Source organism: Vitis vinifera, chromosome 5 (genome assembly GCF_030704535.1).
Source record: "Vitis vinifera cultivar Pinot Noir 40024 chromosome 5, ASM3070453v1".
NCBI classification, from domain to species: domain Eukaryota; kingdom Viridiplantae; phylum Streptophyta; class Magnoliopsida; order Vitales; family Vitaceae; genus Vitis; species Vitis vinifera.
Window position 1 is genome coordinate 23,971,966 of NC_081809.1, and position 21,036 is coordinate 23,993,001.

The window sequence follows — 21,036 nt, forward strand, 5'->3', positions numbered from 1 at the left end:
AATGACTCAACCTTGTTATTTTCTTCTTTTTATGATGTAGAAATCATCTTTCAAAAGATATGAAGTATCCTATGTTTATAGGAGAGCAATTGGTCATTCAGCACCAAACCGTTATCTTCAGGTATGCATCATGGAAGATACTTATTATATCTTTATATCTCTTCATTAATTCTCAACCAAATTACATGTAGCCAAATGAGTGAATGGTGTTTCCATTAACTTGCTGGCTGAAGTTGATGTAAACTTAAGCTCCCATTAATAAAATTTCTCTTAAATAGGGAGATTTTGATATGATTGGAGGTGCAACAGCATTGACAGAGGCAGAGGTTATCAAGGTACCATGATATTTTCATCAACCAATCCTTCTAACCCTCACAATTACAAATGAAATGATTGCTGGTCCATTTTCTAAAGGTTTTAATATGTTGATTTGCCTGAAATTGTGATATATTTGATGAAACTAGTTGTAATTCTAACTGCTTGACAACTCTTCTTTTTGATGGTCTTGGAATGGAAGTGAAGTCACTCTTCTTCACAATACATTTTTGGTTATTAGATGTTGTGGTTGGTGTTGTACTCTGGGTACTCTTTGACCAATTTGGTTAGTCAACGGCAAGTAGTTATGAATTGGAATACAATGCTTTGCGAAGTTGATTAGAGTGGATTCAATATTTTGGTTTAGCTTCAACATTAGGGTGTTATTAAACTGAAATCAATTTTCATGTATAGAATTATTTAAACCATGCTTCAAACTGGTGACTCTCTTGAAGCAGAAAATGCATGAGTTTAGGATGATCCATTTTAAACAAAATTAGTTGGTTACATGTATATATTGTCCCAACCTATAAATTAACTTCCTTAGTTATATTAGTGTATCCCTTCACTCTATTTCCTCAAGGACTAGAGACAGATTTTTCAAAGTGAACATGAGGGGCCATAGGGGCCAGATTTTAGGACTTCTTTGACACTCGTATAGGGTTTGTTATTGAGGGCAAGATTTTAGTTTTGTGGAATGCTAAAAAAGGTGGATGGGTGGATTCAGTGCCTATTTTAGCCTGTCTTGTAAGGCAGTAGAGAGCCATTGAAAGATGTTTTCCCACATCTTTGGATTATTGATCTCTCTCCTAGTCTAGTTGCTCCTTTGCTTAGAAGTCTATGTTGCCGTGAACATGAAGTTGACAGGCTGGCCAGAGGGGAGTAGACCTCCATTAAGTTTGTTGGGGACTTACTTTCTCCTTATCTAAATATCTTTGGTTTTTTTGCTGTGGTTTTATTTTTCCTATTGTTGGGAGCTGCTTTTTAGGCTTATTTCTCATCTTCCTTGAAAGGGCCTTGAGGCTTGGCTCAAGTGGTAGGAGGTTAGGTGGGGTTGTGGAAGGTTGCAGGTTGAAGATGAATCTCACCTATGGATTACACCTAGAGGGGAGGGGGTGAATAGGTTCTTTTGCAACAATTAGAGAAGGTGTCTTACAAATGTTCACAATTCTCCTGTTTTTCTCCTATGAAATGATCTTCTCTTTAAAACTTATGAACAAACAAGAAAGTCACAAGCAACAATTGATGCACCAACACTCTCCCAAATAAGTTATTCAATACAAGTCACATGCAAATGAAACAACACTCCCCAAACATGATATATAAGACATTGCATCAACATAACTCAATGAAAATATCATAAGCTCTGAAATACTAATCAAAAGACAAGATAGAATAGAGAGACAATGACACTGATTTTTTTAATTTGGAAAACCTTCAAAGAGATAAAAAACCACGGGCCTCATGCAATTAAATAATTCACTATGAAGAAAAATTAGCTAAGTACAACCCAGCCCAAGCCTTTCATCCTCTCTCATACCACTGGCTTAGAACTTTCAAGCTTTAGCTACCACCTTTCTTCTTCTGGAAAACACTTGGAATCCACTCTAAGATTTGATCTTGGCCTCTTCTTGAGTCCACATAAGAAGAAACTTAGGTTTTGCCCCAATATGTTAAATATAAGAGCAATATGAGAGTTAGGATGAATAACACGGTGAATCAATCCATTTAGAGCAAAGATTTCTTACTCAAAAATTGATTTTCAATTCAAACCCAAAAATTTTCTCATAAGGCAAACATTCCCCAATTAGGTAAGAAAAACTTGAAGCTCAAAAACAAGGTTTTTATTCTCATAGTGGTCCTCACCACTTCTAGAAAGAGGGCTTAAGTATTAGGGTTTTGAAAACCATCAAATGATTGAGAATGATTTGAAAAAAGATGAAGAAATGTAGATTTAATCGAAATTTGATTGATCAGAGAAGAATGAAAGAAGTAGATAAAGTAGAGACTGTTATCCTCAAGGTAGATTGATTAGAAAGCGATCCAAAAGATTTAAACACTATGTTTTGCACTCCTTGAGCAACCACTATATTTTTCAATAAAATGATAAGAGTTTAAAAACATGGTTGATCAATGTTTGCCATCATCCAACACCTCAAATGCACTTACCATCTCCTCTAGCCATCTTCAAGCACGAACAATTTGGAAAAGGCAAGTGTTCAATGGAGGATTTGAAGAGTATGAGCTACGAGACACAATGAGAATTGCCAATACACAAAATACGCTTACATAGGTTCAAGTCCTAGTGATGACAAAATGAACAAAAAATTCATATATATCTCAAGTTACCAACTTTCCTAAAAGCCTAAGCTGTTAGGAGTTGGGCTCACAATGCATATCATATTCTAACAACCCCAAATGTGTGACCCCATATCCGCATATCAAAGGCATAGATACCCATAGCAGCAAACAAATCACAAGTTTGTGATCATAGATAAAACATAAAATGTGTGGATTTAGATGCTATAACGTGCAGGTAAACTATAGTAGCAAACAAATCACAAATTTGTGATCACAAGTAATTAGACAGATAATATATGAGAAAAGGACTTGAACTTGAGACCTCCAATTAATTAGAGTTCTAATATCATGTTAAGTTACTAACTTTCCTAAATGCTTAGACTGTTAGGATTTCGGCCCATAGTGTATATCATGCAATTCTTATTTGTAATTTTGAAAAATTAATGATTAGTATATGATCCATGAAATATTATTAATTCCTTCACAAGTAGTTGGCATAGAGTGATCAGAGATTTGTGTGTATTGTCTTACCAATTGTGTTTGTGGTCCATGCCTATGGTTGATATGGTAATATATTGTATTACTGAATTTGTTATATTTTTTTTCTTATCGGCAGGTGGCAATGGACATTGTAACCCATTTCTTCCATTCCAATTCATGCGGTATTCATCTAAATCATGGTGATTTATTGGAGGCTATCTGGTCTTGGATAGGAATCAAGGCAGAGCATAGGCAGAAAGTGGCAGAGGTATATCTACTAGATATTCTTATGAGAGCGTATTGCTAAGTTTGCAAAGTTTTGACCTTACAAATGCTTCCATTTTCTAAATGAAGCTTCTCTCTATGATGAGTTCTTTGCGGCCTCAATCCCCTGAACGGAAATTAAAATGGGTGGTGATAAGGCGACAGCTTCAGCAGGTTTGTGGAAAAATTGCTAAAATACCTTTACATTTAATAGATACTATTACAATATACTACATTAGCAGTTAGACTTTTATTTAAGTTTTAGTTTTCTCATGGATTCTGCAACTGAAAACCTACAGTATTTGGAATTGGTTTGTGCTTTTTTAATGCTTCTTTGTACATTCAAATGGACTTTAGGTGTGTATGAGCACCTAATATTATAATAAAACTATTTTTTAAAGAAAAGAAAGAGAAAAATAAGAGAGAGAATTGGACAAATTTTATGCTGTTCACTTAAACTTGAGGTATGTCCAAGGGTTGTATTGGTTCCAATATGCTCTCAAACAGAAAGAAATATAGACAATAGCATAGCCTTTTGGCAACTAACCATCTCTATATCCTCCAAGTAGTTAGGTTTTAGGTTTTAGTGCCTTCACAACTCCATAGGCGAAACAAAAGCAAAAGTGGTGGCACTTTGTGCCCATGCGCCTTACAGCATGATATGATGCATGTCATCATGACTCAGATCAGGAGGAGATTGGAAGACGTTTAGGGCATGGGTGGCTTTCTTGGCATGGAAAGATGTTGCAACAACATGGCACACAATATGTCACCCATGGGGTGGCTTGAGATGGGCGAAAAATGAAGATATTCAATTAGGTTGACACACGGCTAGGGGACAGAAAATGTGGATTGCTGAAGCATGCTTGCAAACATGTGGCATGGGGTTAGAATATGGGCTAATTTGTGGGGCAAGTCGTGAGCATTGTGGGAAGTTGGGACAACTATCGTGTCTGATGGGCACGACAGTTGTGGGGCACTTGGTGTGACACCTGGCTTGAGGGAATTACAATGTACCAGATTGTTGAGCATGAAATGCGTATCAAGGAAGCGTGCTAGACATGTGACACAAGCCAAGCAAGTCTCTAAAGCGCCTAGGCATGCACAAATGCAACAGGGCAATAGGTGACATGATCCAAGGAGAAAAATTGAGCAACACTAACAAATGGCATCATTATAGGTCATGGGAGCAACTGCTGGCCATCTAGACATGGGTAGAGAAAGTTGGGGCTGATTCTTCTGATCATGGGAGCAATCCACTAAGCACACAACTGCTTTGTGAGTCGGCTGAAGTGGTCTGCTGGTGGCCCAGTGGGGGTTGCAAGAGTAACCTCCTTAGTTTATAAATATTAGTTGTCAAACTTTTATGCCTAAAGTAGAGAGATTTGCCTGAGACTCTCAGTCTAAGTGTCTTGTTTTGCAAGCCTAGGCTGTTTCTTTTATTTTTTTACTAGAATTATATCACAGTCCACCTCTTTAAAAAAAAAAAAAAAAAAAATGGGATTCAATCTGAAAACTTTCCCCATGGACCCACTAAACAAATCCAAAGGGCTTCCATTTTACTTTTCACATCCCCTTCCCCCACCTGAATCCACATCACCTTGCCAACCTCTGCTTAAGAAGCACTAACAACTTCAACAGAGGACTTACCCTTAAGGGGGACAAGTGAACCACCCACCACAATTAGAGACTTATCCTCTGGAGGTAACATAGCAATATTGGATTTAGGAACTACCCCAATCTCCTTAACTTCCCAGCCAAAATACTCCAGCCCCCTGGATACCTCCTGCCTTCTAGGAACACCAAGGTGAATCTCTCCGCCTCTAGAGAGCAAATGAGCTCAACAAGAAATGACCTGTGACATTGCTATGTAGCTCCAGCTTATAACCCTTTCCCCTTCTCCACACCTTCTTGAAGGGCCTGCCTACATCCTTAAGAAAACATGCTTCCACCCCTTCAAAATGAAACCAACTTAAGAATTCCTGACCCCTCTCTAGATTTCAAGAATTTTGACTCCACTCCAAATGAGCCATTGCCTCCTTGCATTGCAGCTTCTCTTTTAATAGGATTCCACCTATTCCAACTTTTCTAAAGCTTGAACACCATTATCAGAGATTTCTCAGCAGATTCAGGAATGGCTAATATATCATTTTGATGTCTTAGCATGTTTGCTTCATGTTGAGTCCATGTCCCATATTCATGTCCATGCTACATAATTCTTTTTTTTTTTTTTTTCTGGATAAGTCATGCTACATAATTCATTATTGAGGATGCCTTTTAGAATTTAAGAATTAATCTCTTATATATCTTAAAGTCACTGGAAGAAAGAATGTTATTCATTCAAAATTTAAACACTACCATAACTAGATGTGAAGCACCTAAGTGGATGCGATGCATATTGTTATTTAGGACCTCATGTTGGATCTACAACTAAATAAAGAAGCATGAGACGAATAAACAAAAGAATAAAAGTTTGATAGAACTAGGAATTCCTAAGTGATTACTGAATTTGATGTATTGGTATACTAAGCATGAGCTATTTGTCATCTTAGAACTAATCAATATGTAAAACTAAACTAAATTCATCCTTGTTATGTGCTTTCTTCATAAGGTCATCTTCTCACAGTCAATCATGTTGAACAACCAATTTTCTTAGAAGCTTAAGTTTATAGGATTTGGGTTTACAATGTATTTCATGCTCTTCAACACTTTCCCTCACGTGTAGGCTCTTTTTTTATGAGGGCTTACATGCAGGCTTAATAAATGGGGGAAATAAATATACGATGGAAAGTTCTAACTCATGACCTCTCACTAAACAATGTCATGATATCATGTTGAACAACCGGTTTTCCTAAAAGCTAAAGCTATGAAGGTGACTTGATCTGTCTAGCCACATCCATGGGCTACCAAGGCGATGTGAGCTATAAAGGCCTTTTTTAAAAAAAAAAAACGAGGGTTCCCATAAATTAAATGTTTAGTGTCATGGCACACGACTTGTGCTTCAACATGTGATATTTGTCATAGTATGTACCATGATGCCTAGGATGGCATGTGCCATGATTCATGCCAAGACTCATGTCATGATGCACAACACATGTCATCGTCGATTCCATGACACATACCATGATGTGTGACATGTGCCACAATCAGTACCATGATACATGTTATGACTTGTGATATAATGCATAACTCATGCAACAACTCATGCCATGACTCGTGTCATGATGCATGATGTGTGTCATCGCTCGTGCCATGATGTGTTTCATCGCTTGTGCCATGATGTGTGTCATGTCTCTTGCTATGGTAAGATGATAGCCCCATGTTGCCATAGGTTATCGACTCATGCTACCATGGGCTATTGAATCATGTTGCAATAGGTTTCCAACACGTGCTGCCAATTCGTGGTTGTAGAGCATGCTACCATGGGTTATTGAGCCATGCTGCCACTGACTGTTGAGCCATGAAAATGAGGCTTCCGAAAAGTAAATGTTTAGTGTTGTGATGCTTGCTATTGCTCGTATCATAGCCTGTGTCATAATATGTGATGTGTCCCACGGCCCGTTCCATGACTTGTGGCATGATTCATGCCATGACACATGCCATGATGTGTGACGCGTGCCATGACTCATTCCGTGACTCGTGATGTTTGCCACAACCCATGCCAAGACTTGTGCCATGATATTTGTGATGGCTTGTGTGATGACTTGTGGTTGATACTATGACACATGCCATGGTGTATAAGGAGTGTCACGATTCATGACATGACTCGTGCCCCAACCAGTGCCATGATGTGCGATGCGTTTCATTGCTTGTGCCTTGAGTCATGCCACTGCTCGTCTCATGACTCCTAGTACAACTCGTACCATGCGTTTGACCCCCTATGCCATGATGTGTGATGCTTGCGACCGCCCTTGTCATGAATCATGCAAATGTTTAGTGTCATGATGCGTGACAAGTGCCAAATCCTGTGCCATAACGACTATAGGCTTGATGCACCATGACTCATTTTGACACGTATCATGGCACATGACACATGGCACAATACTTGTCATGACATGGCTAATACACAAGCTTTTACGAGTATGCCACTAGCTACCTTGTTGTGTATTTAACAACGCCATTGATGGATTGGTGCTAATGTGGCTTCCTACCACTATGCCTTGACACGTTGTTAGATTATGGAGTAGGCTCAATTATGCAATGTTATACCTTGCTTAGGAGCTCTTTTAACTTCTTGTGATTTCATAAGCTTCATTTTCATCTAATTATAGCATATTCTCACCCAAATGCTATTTTACTATTTGTTAAGGTTTTTTTGAATTTTTTTCTTATTTATTATTAATTTTGGAATTTTCATCTCTTATAATTTTGACAAAGAATGGTGCATTAATCCATGGTTTCATGTTCCAAATATTATTCCATGTGAAATACAATTTATAAAAATAATTAAGCTAATTTTTACTATTTTTCCTCATTTTTTCTTATATTTTATATTTGGGCCTAAAAAAAATTATTTATCTTTTCCATGGGTACATACAATTTTTCCAAAGACATTTTTGCAAAAGAAACCAAATTAATGTGTTTTGAATTAAAATACACTATTATGTCTCTTCAAGTATGGGTGTTGTCTGCTCTAAGCACTTTGAAAAGGGCTTAAAATGTTTTTTTTAAAAAGGGGGCGGGGGGTTGTTTACCTGCATGAGCTAGGCAACAACTTAGGCATGTGGCACAACATGCCACCCCTAAGTCCATGGCACACAAATGCAAAGAGTGTATGTATGCTAACAATATTGTTGGAAGCTCTTTCATGCAATTGTGGTCACCCTATGTCTAGTTTCTTAGAAAAACTACTTGTCTCAAAAAACATGCCAATTGGCAAGCCATCATCATATGGAGGGTTGCACGTGCCTTTGGCTAGACGTTGTCCATTGAAAGGCATGCAAATGTTCTACTCCCTCATACAACTATTGCCCCTCCCACACACTCTTATTGGTCCTTCCTAACCTAGAAGCCGTCAGCCCACCCACCTCATGGTTCATTAGGCAACACGTGTCACTCTCAGAAAAACGTTGCATGTTGGAGTTCCACATGCCTTTGTCATGGTGTTTCCATCGAAAGGGCATGTGAACATTCAACTCATGCACTTGATGAGTGTCGTTTCCCTCCCACTCACTCTCAATTCCTCCACAACAAGGACCTCCTAAACACCTGCCTAAGGCTCATGTGGGCACTATACATGTTGCTCACAAAAAACCATCATTGGTGCAGGTTGCACACTCCTTTAGCATGACTTTGCAATGAAAGGGCGTGCCGATGTGCTACATTCTCTCCTCAATGAGTACCACATCCCTCCCACTCAAACCCATTCCTCCTGAGCTAAGTCCTTCACCACCCAATGGTGGCTTGTGTGGGCACTAAGAATATTCACGTCATCGTGCCTGTATTGGTCCTATATTGTTCATGTGATGTTGTGCTTGAGTGAACTTGATTGTGTATGAGTGGTGTCTAGGTCATGCGGGTTAGTAGGTTCCTTACTTTGTCCTACATAAGGATATATTTTATGGGGAATTGATCCCTTTAGTACCAAGAAAACCTATTTCTATGAGGATATGTCACAATTGGTAAGCCCCTTTGCAAGGAAGCATTATTTAATAGGATATTCTTGAAGAATTAGCAATTGAATGCAAAAAGGGTATTTGAGACAGTTTCGAACACAAGAGATTGATGAGCTTTGGATATCATCACTTGCCTATGAACAAAATCACACTAAACACACAAGTATTTACGTTGTTCAGCATATACCCTACATCCACCATTGAAGAGAGCAAAAAGAATTTCAAAGTTGTACAAAAGAGATCACAATCTAGAGCTTTCAAACCCACAAGCCTTACACCTAAAACCTCTCTGTCAAAATGTAACTCTCTCTCTCTCTCTCTCTCTCTCTCTCTCTTTCTCTCTCTCTCTCTCTCAAATTTTCCCTATTAACATGGAATATATATATATATAGGCAACCACTCCCTTTATTATGAAGGAAATTAACTTCTATCATTGCAATAAAAAAAGCCCCTGTACATAGAAGTATTTCTAATAGAAAATTCTGAAATTGAATGCAAATACAGTTTTGAGGCAATAGATGCATGATGCTTTGGATATCTATCATTGTCCTCCAATAATTTGGCACATGGGACTCTATCTAGAACAAAAGCTAAGGAAAAACCATGGTGATTACAAAGTACATCTTTTATGAACAGGTAAGAGTTGTAAATGCACACTTAGTACTGAATGGAATCTAGCCATAGCTGAAGGGGGCTAACCATTGAGGCTATCCAAAGCTGAAGGCCTCTCCAATCTTTTAGTTTAGGGAGATTTTTCAATGGTTGTATCTTGGGCGAACAAGAAAGGAAGAGGTTCTTGAAGGTTAGATAGGTGGCTCTGTCAAATCCTTGATATTGCCTCAAAGTTGGAGTGTGCCTTTTGTCAGATTCCTCAACTAGCTAATCAAGTAGCAAACTCATTAGCAAAGAGGGGTGCAAAACATTTTGACCTCCTTTGCAAAGGATTTTTTTATCTTCATGAGGAATTGAAACTCTTTCTTGCTTTTGATCAAAATGTTGTAAGGTTGTTATGGGGAGAAGGATTTCTAGGATTTCTCATCCTTCTGTGTACCTAATTATTTTTTGGCAATGAAATGTTTGTTTATGATTTAAAAAGTGCTGAATGGATTCTCCCTCTCTGTATTCCGAGCTGGTAAGGATATTTAAGCTTTTATTGTTAGAGTTAAAAAGGTTCTTCTTGATTTGTGTCTGTGCTATTAATAGTCTTGCACATCAAGAACTATGTTGCATGCAGAATTGAGATGGCACCAAGTGAATTAAAGTGGCTTTTATCTCTTACTCTGCACTCCTCTGCAGGAACTTAATCTAGCAGAAGCTGTTGTAAATAGGTTGCAAACAGTAGGATTAAGGTTCTGTGGAGCTGCTGATCAGGCTCTTCCTAGATTGAGGGGAGCCCTGCCCGCTGGTATGTTAATATTCATCTTTGTTGTGGGTTTTACATTTACATGTATATGTATAATGAATTTGTGCTCATTTCTCGCATCACTGATGCAGATAAACCTACACGCAAGGCACTTGATGAATTGGCAGATCTTTTTAGCTACTTAAGAGTCTGGAGGATCGAAAAACATGTTTTCATAGATGCCCTTATGCCCCCGACAGAGTCTTATCATAGGGATTTATTTTTTCAGGTACCAGAGCATCAGTCATATTTTTCTATTTTTACCATTAATTATATCAATCAAACACCTTGTATCACTCTCTCAAAAGCAGGTAACTTTATTGCATTTGCCTGGAATTGTGCAGCTATTTGGTAGAAAAGAAAAGAAAAAAAATGAAAAAAGGAGAAGAGAAGTAAGAAAGGGTTTTGCTGAACTGTTCTCTATAGTTGACACCCTTTACTTAATATATGCATGCAAAATGGAAAATTATAACTGACAACTATACTCTTTACCCTTTACTCATTACTAGTTATATCTCAATAGTCTCCCTCAAGTTGTTGCTTGTATATCACACACGGTGACTAAAACCCAGTGAAATGCATGAAATTTTACCCCCTTAGTAAGAAAACTTTTAAGTTGATAGCTAGTTTTTCACAAATGGTGTAGCTTTGATACCAACTGTGAAACACAACTGTTGTATGCTTGCAAAAGAAACATTTCCTTTGTTTCATTACTTTGGAATTGCATGGTAGGTTCTTGTGAAAATGGAATTCATGTTCTTCTAATGTCAGTCGGTAACCAAGTTAAAGTTTACTCAGCGCAGATATACTTAATGAAGGAGAACAATCCTGGATCACTCAAAGAAGGAGTATTGCTCGCAATTGGCGGTCGCTATGATCAACTGCTTCGTGAAATGTGTTTTGCATCTGTAACTCCCTTTAAATATTTATCATTTTTCTATTATTATTATTATGTGTGCATGGAAACACTATTTCAAACACATAAAAATGCTCCACGTGAAACAGAAACTTATATTTGGGCAATAAAGGTGTCCATGCATATTATGTTGTAACAATATGGTTGTTCAAGCAAACACACTGAAGCAACATGGTTGATCATTGTTGCGTATGACATTAAGAAATACAGTGCCCTGCTTGGAGAGACGTATATTTCCTGAGCTTGACACTTCTGTCTCTGAACATGGTATATTTGTTTTATTTGTGAACTTTGTAAAAAATATGAATTCTAATGTTTCTATTTTGGCAAGTTCCCTACTTTTGCATTCCATTTTTCAGGTTAGATTGATACATCATTGAATGGCTCAGAATGCATGCCTACAGCATTCAGTGTTATCTTACCTGTTGTGGGAGATATGTAGTAAAGTGAATAATCTGTTCTGCAGGATTATATGTACAGAAAGTACCTGATTATAGGGGGCCTGAAAAGATAATGTGACAAAAATGGGGGCTTCAGGAGGCACTTGTATTCCCCATGAAATTGCCTTTACCAGTCCTTTATGGGTTTTTTCCTTTTTCCTCTCACCTCAAACCCCAAAGCTTATACCACATCCACCACTAGCACCTCCATCACTTACAGCACGATTATCACAACTACAACTAACATTGTCACACCCATGGCTGTGGGGATCCCTAACAGTAGGAAAGTTTAAAGTTACCAAAAAGTAGTTCTTGGAGTAGGAGTTCGATTTCCTCTCCTTCCTCAAGCTATGTTGTTAATGTATCATAATTCTCTCTCAATGGCTGGGTTGACCTCTGGTGTTGGGTTCAATTCTACTGGAATTTCCTTTCTTCTTCTAATTTTCAGCATCATTGGTGTAGTTTGTTCTGTTTCCTAGTGAATTATGTCTGTTAGTGCAATCATGACAAGCTTCCATGACCCTAAAGCACCAGAAGTTGTTGAGTTCTGTCATTCTAGGATCTAATATTAATCTAAAAATTTATATTAGCATTTATCTGTCATGCATTCAGTCAATTGAAGTTTTGTCTGGGGCTGAAGGAAGATTGGAGGATACTACTACTGATCTCCCTACTGAAGTAATTGCCTCTTGGAATAGGTCTTTCCTGTTTTAGTCGCATGATTTTGAGATGACTACATCTCTTTGTTAGTGCTTTGTTTGCTTGCTTGGAATAATTGAGGCTCAACTTTAATGAGAAGTTTCATTGCAGTCCCAATTTTCTGTAGGCAATCCCACATGTCTTGGATGTTTGCTAGTTCTTCCAAAATGTTAGGCCAATTTTTCCACGTGTACTTTCTGTATCAAATTCCAGGAATGGACCATTATGCACATTTGTCAACATGCATTATAATTTACAATTACGATATTATAATAACTACCTTATTAGTGATTTCTCCCTTCTCTTTCACCCAGAAATCAAATCCTCCGGGTGCTGTTGGGGTCAGCCTTGCCCTAGAGACAGTGATTCAGCATTCTTCCATGGATATCCGACCTTTTAGGTGCAACCTTCTTTGTGTCTTTGTCTTACTCATTTTCCTCATTCTTTTTTCTCCTTGTAAATTTTGACTTTACTGGTCACCATCCTCAGAATAATCCATACACTGTTTTCCTTACTGCTGCAGAAATGAAGTTGGTATTAATGTTCTTGTTTGTTCAAGAGGAGGAGGTGGGTTATTGGAAGAACGCATGGAACTAGTTGCTGGGCTATGGGAAGAGAACATCAAGGTTGGAGATTAAATTTCTGAGAGGTTGCAATACTATAATGCTCAACTTTCTAATGTACTTTTTTTTTTACTTTGTCTGTCCATCAGGCTGAGTTTGTTCCTGTATCTGATCCAAGCCTTACAGAGCAGTATGAATATGCAAATGAGCATGATATCAAGTGTCTTGTTATTATAACAGACACAGGTGTATCCCCAACAGATTTTGTTAAGGTAACAATATTACTCATCCAAGAAGCTCATTTCTGTAGTTATTAATTGCTTTCTGATGAACTACACTAACAGGACTATTACCAGCATTGCTTGTGTATTTTAAAAGAAATGAATGCCAGTGTCTTATATTCTTCTGCTATTTTTATCATAATTTTCAAAACTTTCTCCTTTTTTCCTATTCAATAGATAAAAAGGTTTGAATTCCATTTGTTATGGCCAAAACAGCCCAAAACATAATGAAACAGCTTAATATCACCCATTTTTGTTTTATATTCTTCTCAATCTGAAATCATTTTAGTTCATTCTGGAAATTTAGGTCTATTTTGGCCATTAGACTAAAAATGTTTATTTTAACAGAAACCTTACTTCTGTCAATTCTTTTATCATGATTTATAGGTAACTTATCTAATTTAAAAGAACTATGTCTTCAAACTAGGGATCATGTGAGACCGTGTTTTGTCATTATAAACTAGGACTACATGCTTCCTACTTTCTTTTCCAAAAATATTAATAGTTTTATATGATATATTTTTTTGATAGGCAAGTAAAATGAGAATATATATTAAAAGCACCAAAAGGAATAGCACCAAAGTACATAGGACATATACAACAAATGCCAAAAGGCCAAGCAAAAAAAAAAAAAGCAACCACAAAAAACTACTCCCTCCCTCAACATGAACCCAACCAATCTACAAAATCAATTAAAGGCATGAAATCCTCATTTATGCACAACTGCACCCACAATAAGAGATGAACATAGGTTTGAGAAGAAAAAATTGTATCTCATACATGCTCAAAATTGGGTTTACAAGGCTATATATAGATCTACAACTATTGTACAAAAGGGAAAAAAAGAAAAAAGACAACTTGTTGGAGAATAGGATATTCATTGCGGGCCCAAATCCAACAAGTTTAAGTTTTTAGGAAAATTGGTTGTTTAACCTAGTATCAAAGTCTTGTTTGATGGAAGGTCATGTGTTCAAATCTCAATACTGTTTGTTTATTTTTCTCCAATTTATTAAGCCTGCATGTAAGCCTAAAAATGAAGGTTACATGTGAGGGAAGGTGTTGGAGATTATGATAAACACTATGGGCTCAAATCGTACAAGTTTAAGTTTTTAGGAAAATTGGTTGTTCAACACAACTATACAGAGAAATAATAACCTAAAAATCAGGAAAAAAAAAAATAAATAGGACATGGTATTAGGCTTTAAGACTATTGACTCTACTAATTTTATTCCCCAATTGGTTGCAAGAAATTAGGAATTGACTACATCAAATTAGGACATATTACTAGAATCCTAATTTTTCCAAAAGAGATTGGTAAGGAAAGTGCTTTTGAGGCTTTGGTTAGACTTCTCATTTTTAAATGATTTTCAATTCTTTTCTTTCCATATTGTGCAAAAAAATGCATAAGAGAGTGACTCTCCCAATTGTTTTTTCTTTTTTTCAACAAAAAAGACATGCCAACCTAAGAGAGTCTCTCTAATCATGGAAGAAAGGACCCATGATGCACCAAACAAAGATAACAACCACCACCATAAAACCCTAGTCTTGACATAGTAAAGAAGGATGTGGATTCTTCCTCGACTTTATAGAGAAAAAATATGTTAATTAACAATCATCCTCTTCATTCGAGCTAATCTAAAGTCAGCACCTTACCCCAACTAGATGGGACCCATGTATTCCATATTATCCCCAATGGAGAGGGAATGACACAAGCTAGCTCCAAAACAAAATAAAGATCTTTGACATAGAAAACTTCATTAATAGAATCCCTCCAAACAATCCTATCCTCCCCTTCCCTATTCACTAACTTCCCTTGCAATTTGTAAAGAAAACGTTCTATATCGTCCAACTCCCAATCATTCAAATTCCTGGAAAAACGATGGTTCTAGTGTCCTCCTTCACAAGTCTAGTCTCATGAATCTACTGTCCATGCCTCTTTCAAAGAGGCTAAGGCAAAAAAAGTGGGGAAGGAGACAAAGATTTCTCACCATACCACATGTCTTTCCCACCCCCCTTCTTCTTTCCCATATTTACCACCTATTATTTGCTTCTAGAGCACTTCCCTTTCAGATGCATTTTTTTTTTTTTTTTTTGATAGGAAACGACAAAGAGATATATTGATAGAAAAAAGAAGTACAAGAGAAGGATGAGGAATCCTCCCACCAAAGAAAAACTAAACTACAAGAATACAAAAACAAGAAAAAACAATGTAAAAACAAACAAACTCTCTAGATTAGACCAACCCATTGGAATTACACACTACTAGCCAATCAAGTTGTAACACATTAAGGGGAATCCCCTTAAAAACCTTGGAACAAAAAGCTCAAAGAGAAGCAAGGAAATGAATAGAATCCCAAAGATTCTTTGAATTCCTTGCTTTATCCTCAAATATCCTCGCATTTCTTTCTCGCCACACAACCCAAATTAAAGCAATGCACGCAATTTGCCACAAAACTATCCCTCTCTTAGATAAACCAAAACCCTTATAATTGATGGACAACATGTCAGAAATGCTCCTCGGGGGAACCCAATCCATCTTGGCTAACTGAAATAATCTGTGTCACAACTCCATCGTCAAAGAGCAATGTAGGAAAAGATGATATGCTGATTTTGCATGCTTCATGCACTGCTTACAAATGTTAGGACTAAGAGCTTTGTTGGGTCTTCTCAATTGTAGCAAGTTATTAGTATTTACGTTCTTGTGTGCCACTAACCAGACAAAGGACTTGACTTTGAAAGGGACTTGAGAATTCCAAACGAACTTAGTAGGGAAAACTGGAGAAGAACTAAAAAATTGGGATAAGGCAAGAAAGAAAGATTTGACTGTAAAAAGCCCTGAAGAAGATAAAGACCAAGATCTCGCATCTGAAACCGATGGTGATAAATGCAGACAATCAAGTGACCGCATGAGGCCTTCTAAATCATCTATCTCAGTATTGGAAAGGTCACGGTGGAAATTAAAGTTCGAAGAGAAGGGACAAGTAGAACCAAGAATTGAGGATATAGGAATATTTTTATCCGTGACTACTCTAAATAGTCTTGGATATTGGGATCCCAAAGGTTGGTCCCCCCACCAAAAGTCTTCCCATAACCGAATTCTTTCCCCATCTCCTACCACAAACCGAGTATACTTGGAAAACTCCTAAAAGACTTGTGCAATAGCCTTCCAAGGACAACGATGTGACCGTCTGACTATAGTGTTGGCATCCCAACCATTGGAATGTGACCCATAAATGCTTAAAATAACCTGATGCCACAAAGCTTAACCCTCCCTAGGGTATCTCCACAACCATTTCCCTAAGAGAGCGAGATTCCTTAGAGAAATCTTCCCAAATCCCAATCCCCCTTTTGCCTTCGAATTACACACTACATCCCAACTAACAAGATGATCTCTTTTACCTTCCCCAACCCCTGACCATATAAAATCCCTTTCAGATGCATATTGCCAACACCATTTGCAATAAAGGGCTCTATTAAGCAAAGAGAGGCATCTAACACCCAAACCTCCTTTCCTCTTCACCATGCAAACAATCAACCACTACATTTTTTCTCTAGAGTCCCACCTCCCCATAGGAAATCTCTTTAGATCTTCTCTAGCCTCAATTTGACTTTCCTTGGAATACTAAACAAAGACATAAAATAAATAAGCAAGTTGGATAATGTGCTTTAGATCATAGTAAGCCTCCTCCTTTTTTAGAAATATTGTCTTTTCCACATTATTAGCCTTTTACAAAACCGCCCTTCCACATTATCTCAAGCCACTGCTGATTTCTATGGGGCACCCAAATGAAAACCCAAGTAGTCAACAACTCTATTATCTTGTAGCTAATCTTAGATGCTAACTCCTCCATTGTAATCCTACTAATTAGAATTAACTCACCCTTTTCTAGGTCTATTTGCAGACCCAAAATGGCCTCAATCCACCTAAGTAACTAACATAAGTCGGTGATCTTGAGAAGCCTCACAACATACTAAGGTATCATCAGTAAATAGGAGATAGGATACTTTCATGCCCTCGTCATCTCTTTCCCTCATCTTAAACCTGAAAGGTAGCCTCCCTCTCTAGCCCTCTTGAGAAGACTATTATGAGCTTCCATGCTAGCATGAATAAATAGGGAGAGAGAGAGAGAGAGAGACACCCTTGCCTCAAACCTATAGAGCTTCAGAAAAAGCTTGAGGGGGTGCCCTTTAACAAGAATAGAAAATTGATAATTCGCGTGACTATACACTTTTTTGATATCAAACTTACATAAGATTCCATGGGCATCATTTTTCATTATACAATCAAAAACCTCATTGGCTATGAGCACTGCATCTAGAATTTGTCTTCCCTTAATGAAAGCATTCCGGTACTTTTGTACCACTTTTACCACTACTTTCTTGAGTCTACTAGTCAATACTTTTGCTAATAACTTATGCAAACTTCCCACTAAGTTTTCTGGCCTAAAGTCTTTTAGATCTTTTGTGCTCCTTATTTTAGAATCAACACAAAAAATGTACCATTGAGGCTTTTTTCAAATCTACCCTGAGAAAAAGTATACTGGTTAATTTGTACAAGGTAAGATTGGGTATGCTGGTTTATTTATCTTAAAATAACTGGCATAGGGGTTTCATTTTCCTGACAAAAATAGAAATAAAAAATAAAAAATAAAAAAAGGTGGGGCATCCCTTTGTAAACAAATGGAATAAAGCTCAACACCAGTGCATATCCTATGATCAAGTGTCTACAGGCTGAATAAGGCCATGGGAGAGTTCCAAGGATGTACGTCATGTCAATTACTTTCATTTTCCATGTTCATCCTTACTTTCCATAATCTGTATTGTATCTGTACTAATTCAATCCTTCAGAATTTTACTACCTTTGATTGATTCTTTTTCTAGGTCCGCCATCTTGAACTTAAGAAGGAGAAAGAAGTTGAAAGAGAAAACCTTGTCAAGTTTCTACATTCAATTGCCACACAGTTCAGAAACCTCTCAATTTGGAATTAGGCCTTTTTTCTGGCAAAACCCCACTTCCTCAGGGTTGTTCTACTGATGGCATGATATATCACTATTATCAAAATGATGAAAAACCCCTATTATAATTGGAGGCAATCCAAAGCAGTAGCAGTTGTGGTAGCAGCGTTTTCTTTGCTTCAAGAACAATCCAATGGTCAGTATACACTAGTAGTAGTTTCTTGGGATTCCCTTTCTCTTTGCTTTCAGGACAAACCTTTTTCTTATGTTGTAGTAGTGTGTGTTTTACTTGTAGTAATGGGAATAGTAGCTCAAGTTTTTACTTCAAAAATAAAATTTAAATTTTTTGTGTGGTCAAAGATTGTCAGTTTTATTAGCTGTGGCAAAAGCCTTTCAACCTGCATTTGTATGTGGTTAAAGTAAGATCATTTTGAATGTTAACTATTGAATGTGTGCAACTGGTTTTACCTGTTCTTGAAGTGAAGGCATGTTTATGATTTGTTAACTACTAAGCCTGTTGAACTGATTTTACTATAACCATTATTCAAAATTTCAGTCAGCCTTTTCAAAGGCCTTTCCCCTTGCATTTATGTCTTGCTTGGGTAAAGTCCATTTTCAGGCTATTGTTGATTATCTAATTTTTATGATTGATTTTGTACTGTTTTTTGTATCTAATCTCTTACTTTCAAAGCCTTCATTTGAGTTGATTACTTAGTTCATTCTCTAATTCTCACAATTATGTTACAGAAGTTGCAATTCCTTATCTGGAGACCTGTTAGAGCTCAGAAGGATCAAACAACCAATAGGAATATAGGATTCAACAATCATCTACCAGAAAGGAGAAGGGAAAATTAGTCAAATTTTTGCAGTCTCAATTTTTGAAACTTGTGTACATATATACTTACTCCATTCATAGGCAGTGTGAATACAGCAATATGTAGGTTTATTCAATAAGTTGTGTGACTGGGTTAGCAACCGTCATCACCTTTGTACGTGCAACAAAAGACCAACATAGAAAGACCCGATGAGTGAGTGAGAAATATTTTTGTTATTTTTCCCCAAAATCATACGTGTATACAACAATTCTTTTTTACAACAATGTATAATTAACATCTCCTTTGTTTTGATCCTAGATTCAAGTCTAATATCATTCATTGTTCTTTGTGTTAATTGAATTTTCGACTGCATTGGATTATCAACCCTTTTGGACCGTCCATCAATCAGCTTCTGATATTAGGATGACCAATTTTCAGACTACTCATTCTGAAAGTGTTAAAAAAACTTGCATGCCTATGTACATACATGGATGCTCTCAAGCTCATTAGATTTGTATTATTCTTTTATTACTATTATTTTCATTCTCGCATTGAGGGATCTCTCTATATCATTTCCAATCTTCTATCCTAATTGTTGATCCCAAAATCTTGGGTCATAGTTCTTTTAATTGTCTCTAGGTTGTCCACCTTAATCATCTACACGTGTACAGGAAGTTTCATTTCCAAATTTTGTATGCATTGGATGCATTTATCGCTTCAATTTAACAGTCCTTAGCATAACATGGACATAGGGGATCTGTTTATATTGCCTTGTGGTGAAACAGAGATGAAATATGAATGTGGCTTGATTAGATAATTCCTTCTGTGTTTGGCAATATCCTCTTATTGTGAGAAAGTTCATGTGTATTAAAAATCTCAGAAAATGTAGATGTTTCCTTGTTCTACTTCTTTTGTAAGCAGTTCTTTAGTAAGATTATTCGTCTCTGGAGTCGTAATTTTCTTCATCTTGGTTTGATTATGGTGGGATCTCAACTTTGCTCATTGGTTGTATCTGTAAATCTAGTAGATGCTACTTGTGGTTCTCATGCGTATGATGCAAATCACTGTAGTTCAATGTGAGAGTTTCTAATGGAAATTATGTACTATTTTGGAGGAAGTTTGTGATATATTTCGTCTTTCTTCATCTTTCAAATGGGCATTATTTTGGAGGATCATCCACTGAAACAGCCCAGCATTTCTGATGGAGTTTGTTCTTGATAGTTGAGGAAATTATGAGTGGTTGATGACATTAGATAACCAACTTGTGTGTTCTGATTTCAGTCTTTTACACAGGAATATTCTACAATGGTTACCTACTGAAGTTTTATACCCACTTAAATTGCTTGTACCTGGTCACTTCTTTTTTTCCCCTGCTCATATTATTCATGCTTGATCACATTCTTCATAACCTAATTACTTTTTCCATATGATTATCATATATTTTTTTTGTACCAATCACATTCTCAATTATATCCTTCTTACTTTTGTCATTTTTTTAAATATATATATATTTTTTTAGCTTAAAAAGTGTTTTTAAAGAAAAATAAGGTGTCTAATAAAATTTAAAAATACTTTTAAAATTAAAAAAAAAAACACTTATAATATTTTTTGGAGAAATATCTGATAAATAATTCCATTAAAAACACTTTAAAAATAAAATACTTTTACTAAAAATATTTCAAATAAAAATATTGTCATATGTATTCTAAGAGTGCTTTGAAAGTGATTTTTAAGATGGTTAAAAGCATTTTCCTTGAGCAAATTAGGTATCTGATAAAGTTTTGAAAAGCATTTTTAGAAATCTAGAACATCATTTAACACTCAGTATGTTCTTTTAAAAAGCACTTTTTCATCATGCATTGCACTGTGTTTTTGGTTTATATCTTAAGGAAACTTGTGTTTTGATGGGATCATTTGATAAATATATGGTTTTTGAAACCTAATTTTATGAAATATGAGAATCAGATTTTAATATGGAAAATAATATTG

General features: G+C 36.6%; 1 protein-coding gene across 3 annotated transcripts in view; it reads left to right on the forward strand.

Annotated features, from left to right (window-relative positions):
- LOC100249259 (eIF-2-alpha kinase GCN2) overlaps positions 1 to 19,364 on the forward strand; it is a 108,197-nt gene extending 88,833 nt beyond the window's left edge. Inside the window, exons 19-30 of one of the 3 annotated variants that reach the window (XR_009465759.1) lie at positions 41 to 121; positions 279 to 335; positions 3,233 to 3,364; positions 3,451 to 3,534; positions 10,272 to 10,380; positions 10,470 to 10,606; positions 11,181 to 11,285; positions 12,747 to 12,832; positions 12,956 to 13,058; positions 13,145 to 13,267; positions 18,158 to 18,428; positions 18,980 to 19,364. Coding sequence is in view for 1 of the 3 variants with exons in the window: in XM_059737133.1 (XP_059593116.1) it covers positions 41 to 121; positions 279 to 335; positions 3,233 to 3,364; positions 3,451 to 3,534; positions 10,272 to 10,380; positions 10,470 to 10,606; positions 11,181 to 11,285; positions 12,747 to 12,832; positions 12,956 to 13,058; positions 13,145 to 13,267; positions 18,158 to 18,265 (1,125 nt within the window). In the remaining 2 variants the exon portion in view is untranslated. Of the gene's footprint in view, positions 1 to 40; positions 122 to 278; positions 336 to 3,232; positions 3,365 to 3,450; positions 3,535 to 10,271; positions 10,381 to 10,469; positions 10,607 to 11,175; positions 11,286 to 12,746; positions 12,833 to 12,955; positions 13,059 to 13,144; positions 13,268 to 18,157; positions 18,673 to 18,979 lie in introns of those variants that run through there. The other 2 variants (XM_059737133.1, XR_009465760.1) reach the window with 2 other exon arrangements.
- The last annotated feature ends 1,672 nt before the right edge of the window (positions 19,365 to 21,036 follow it).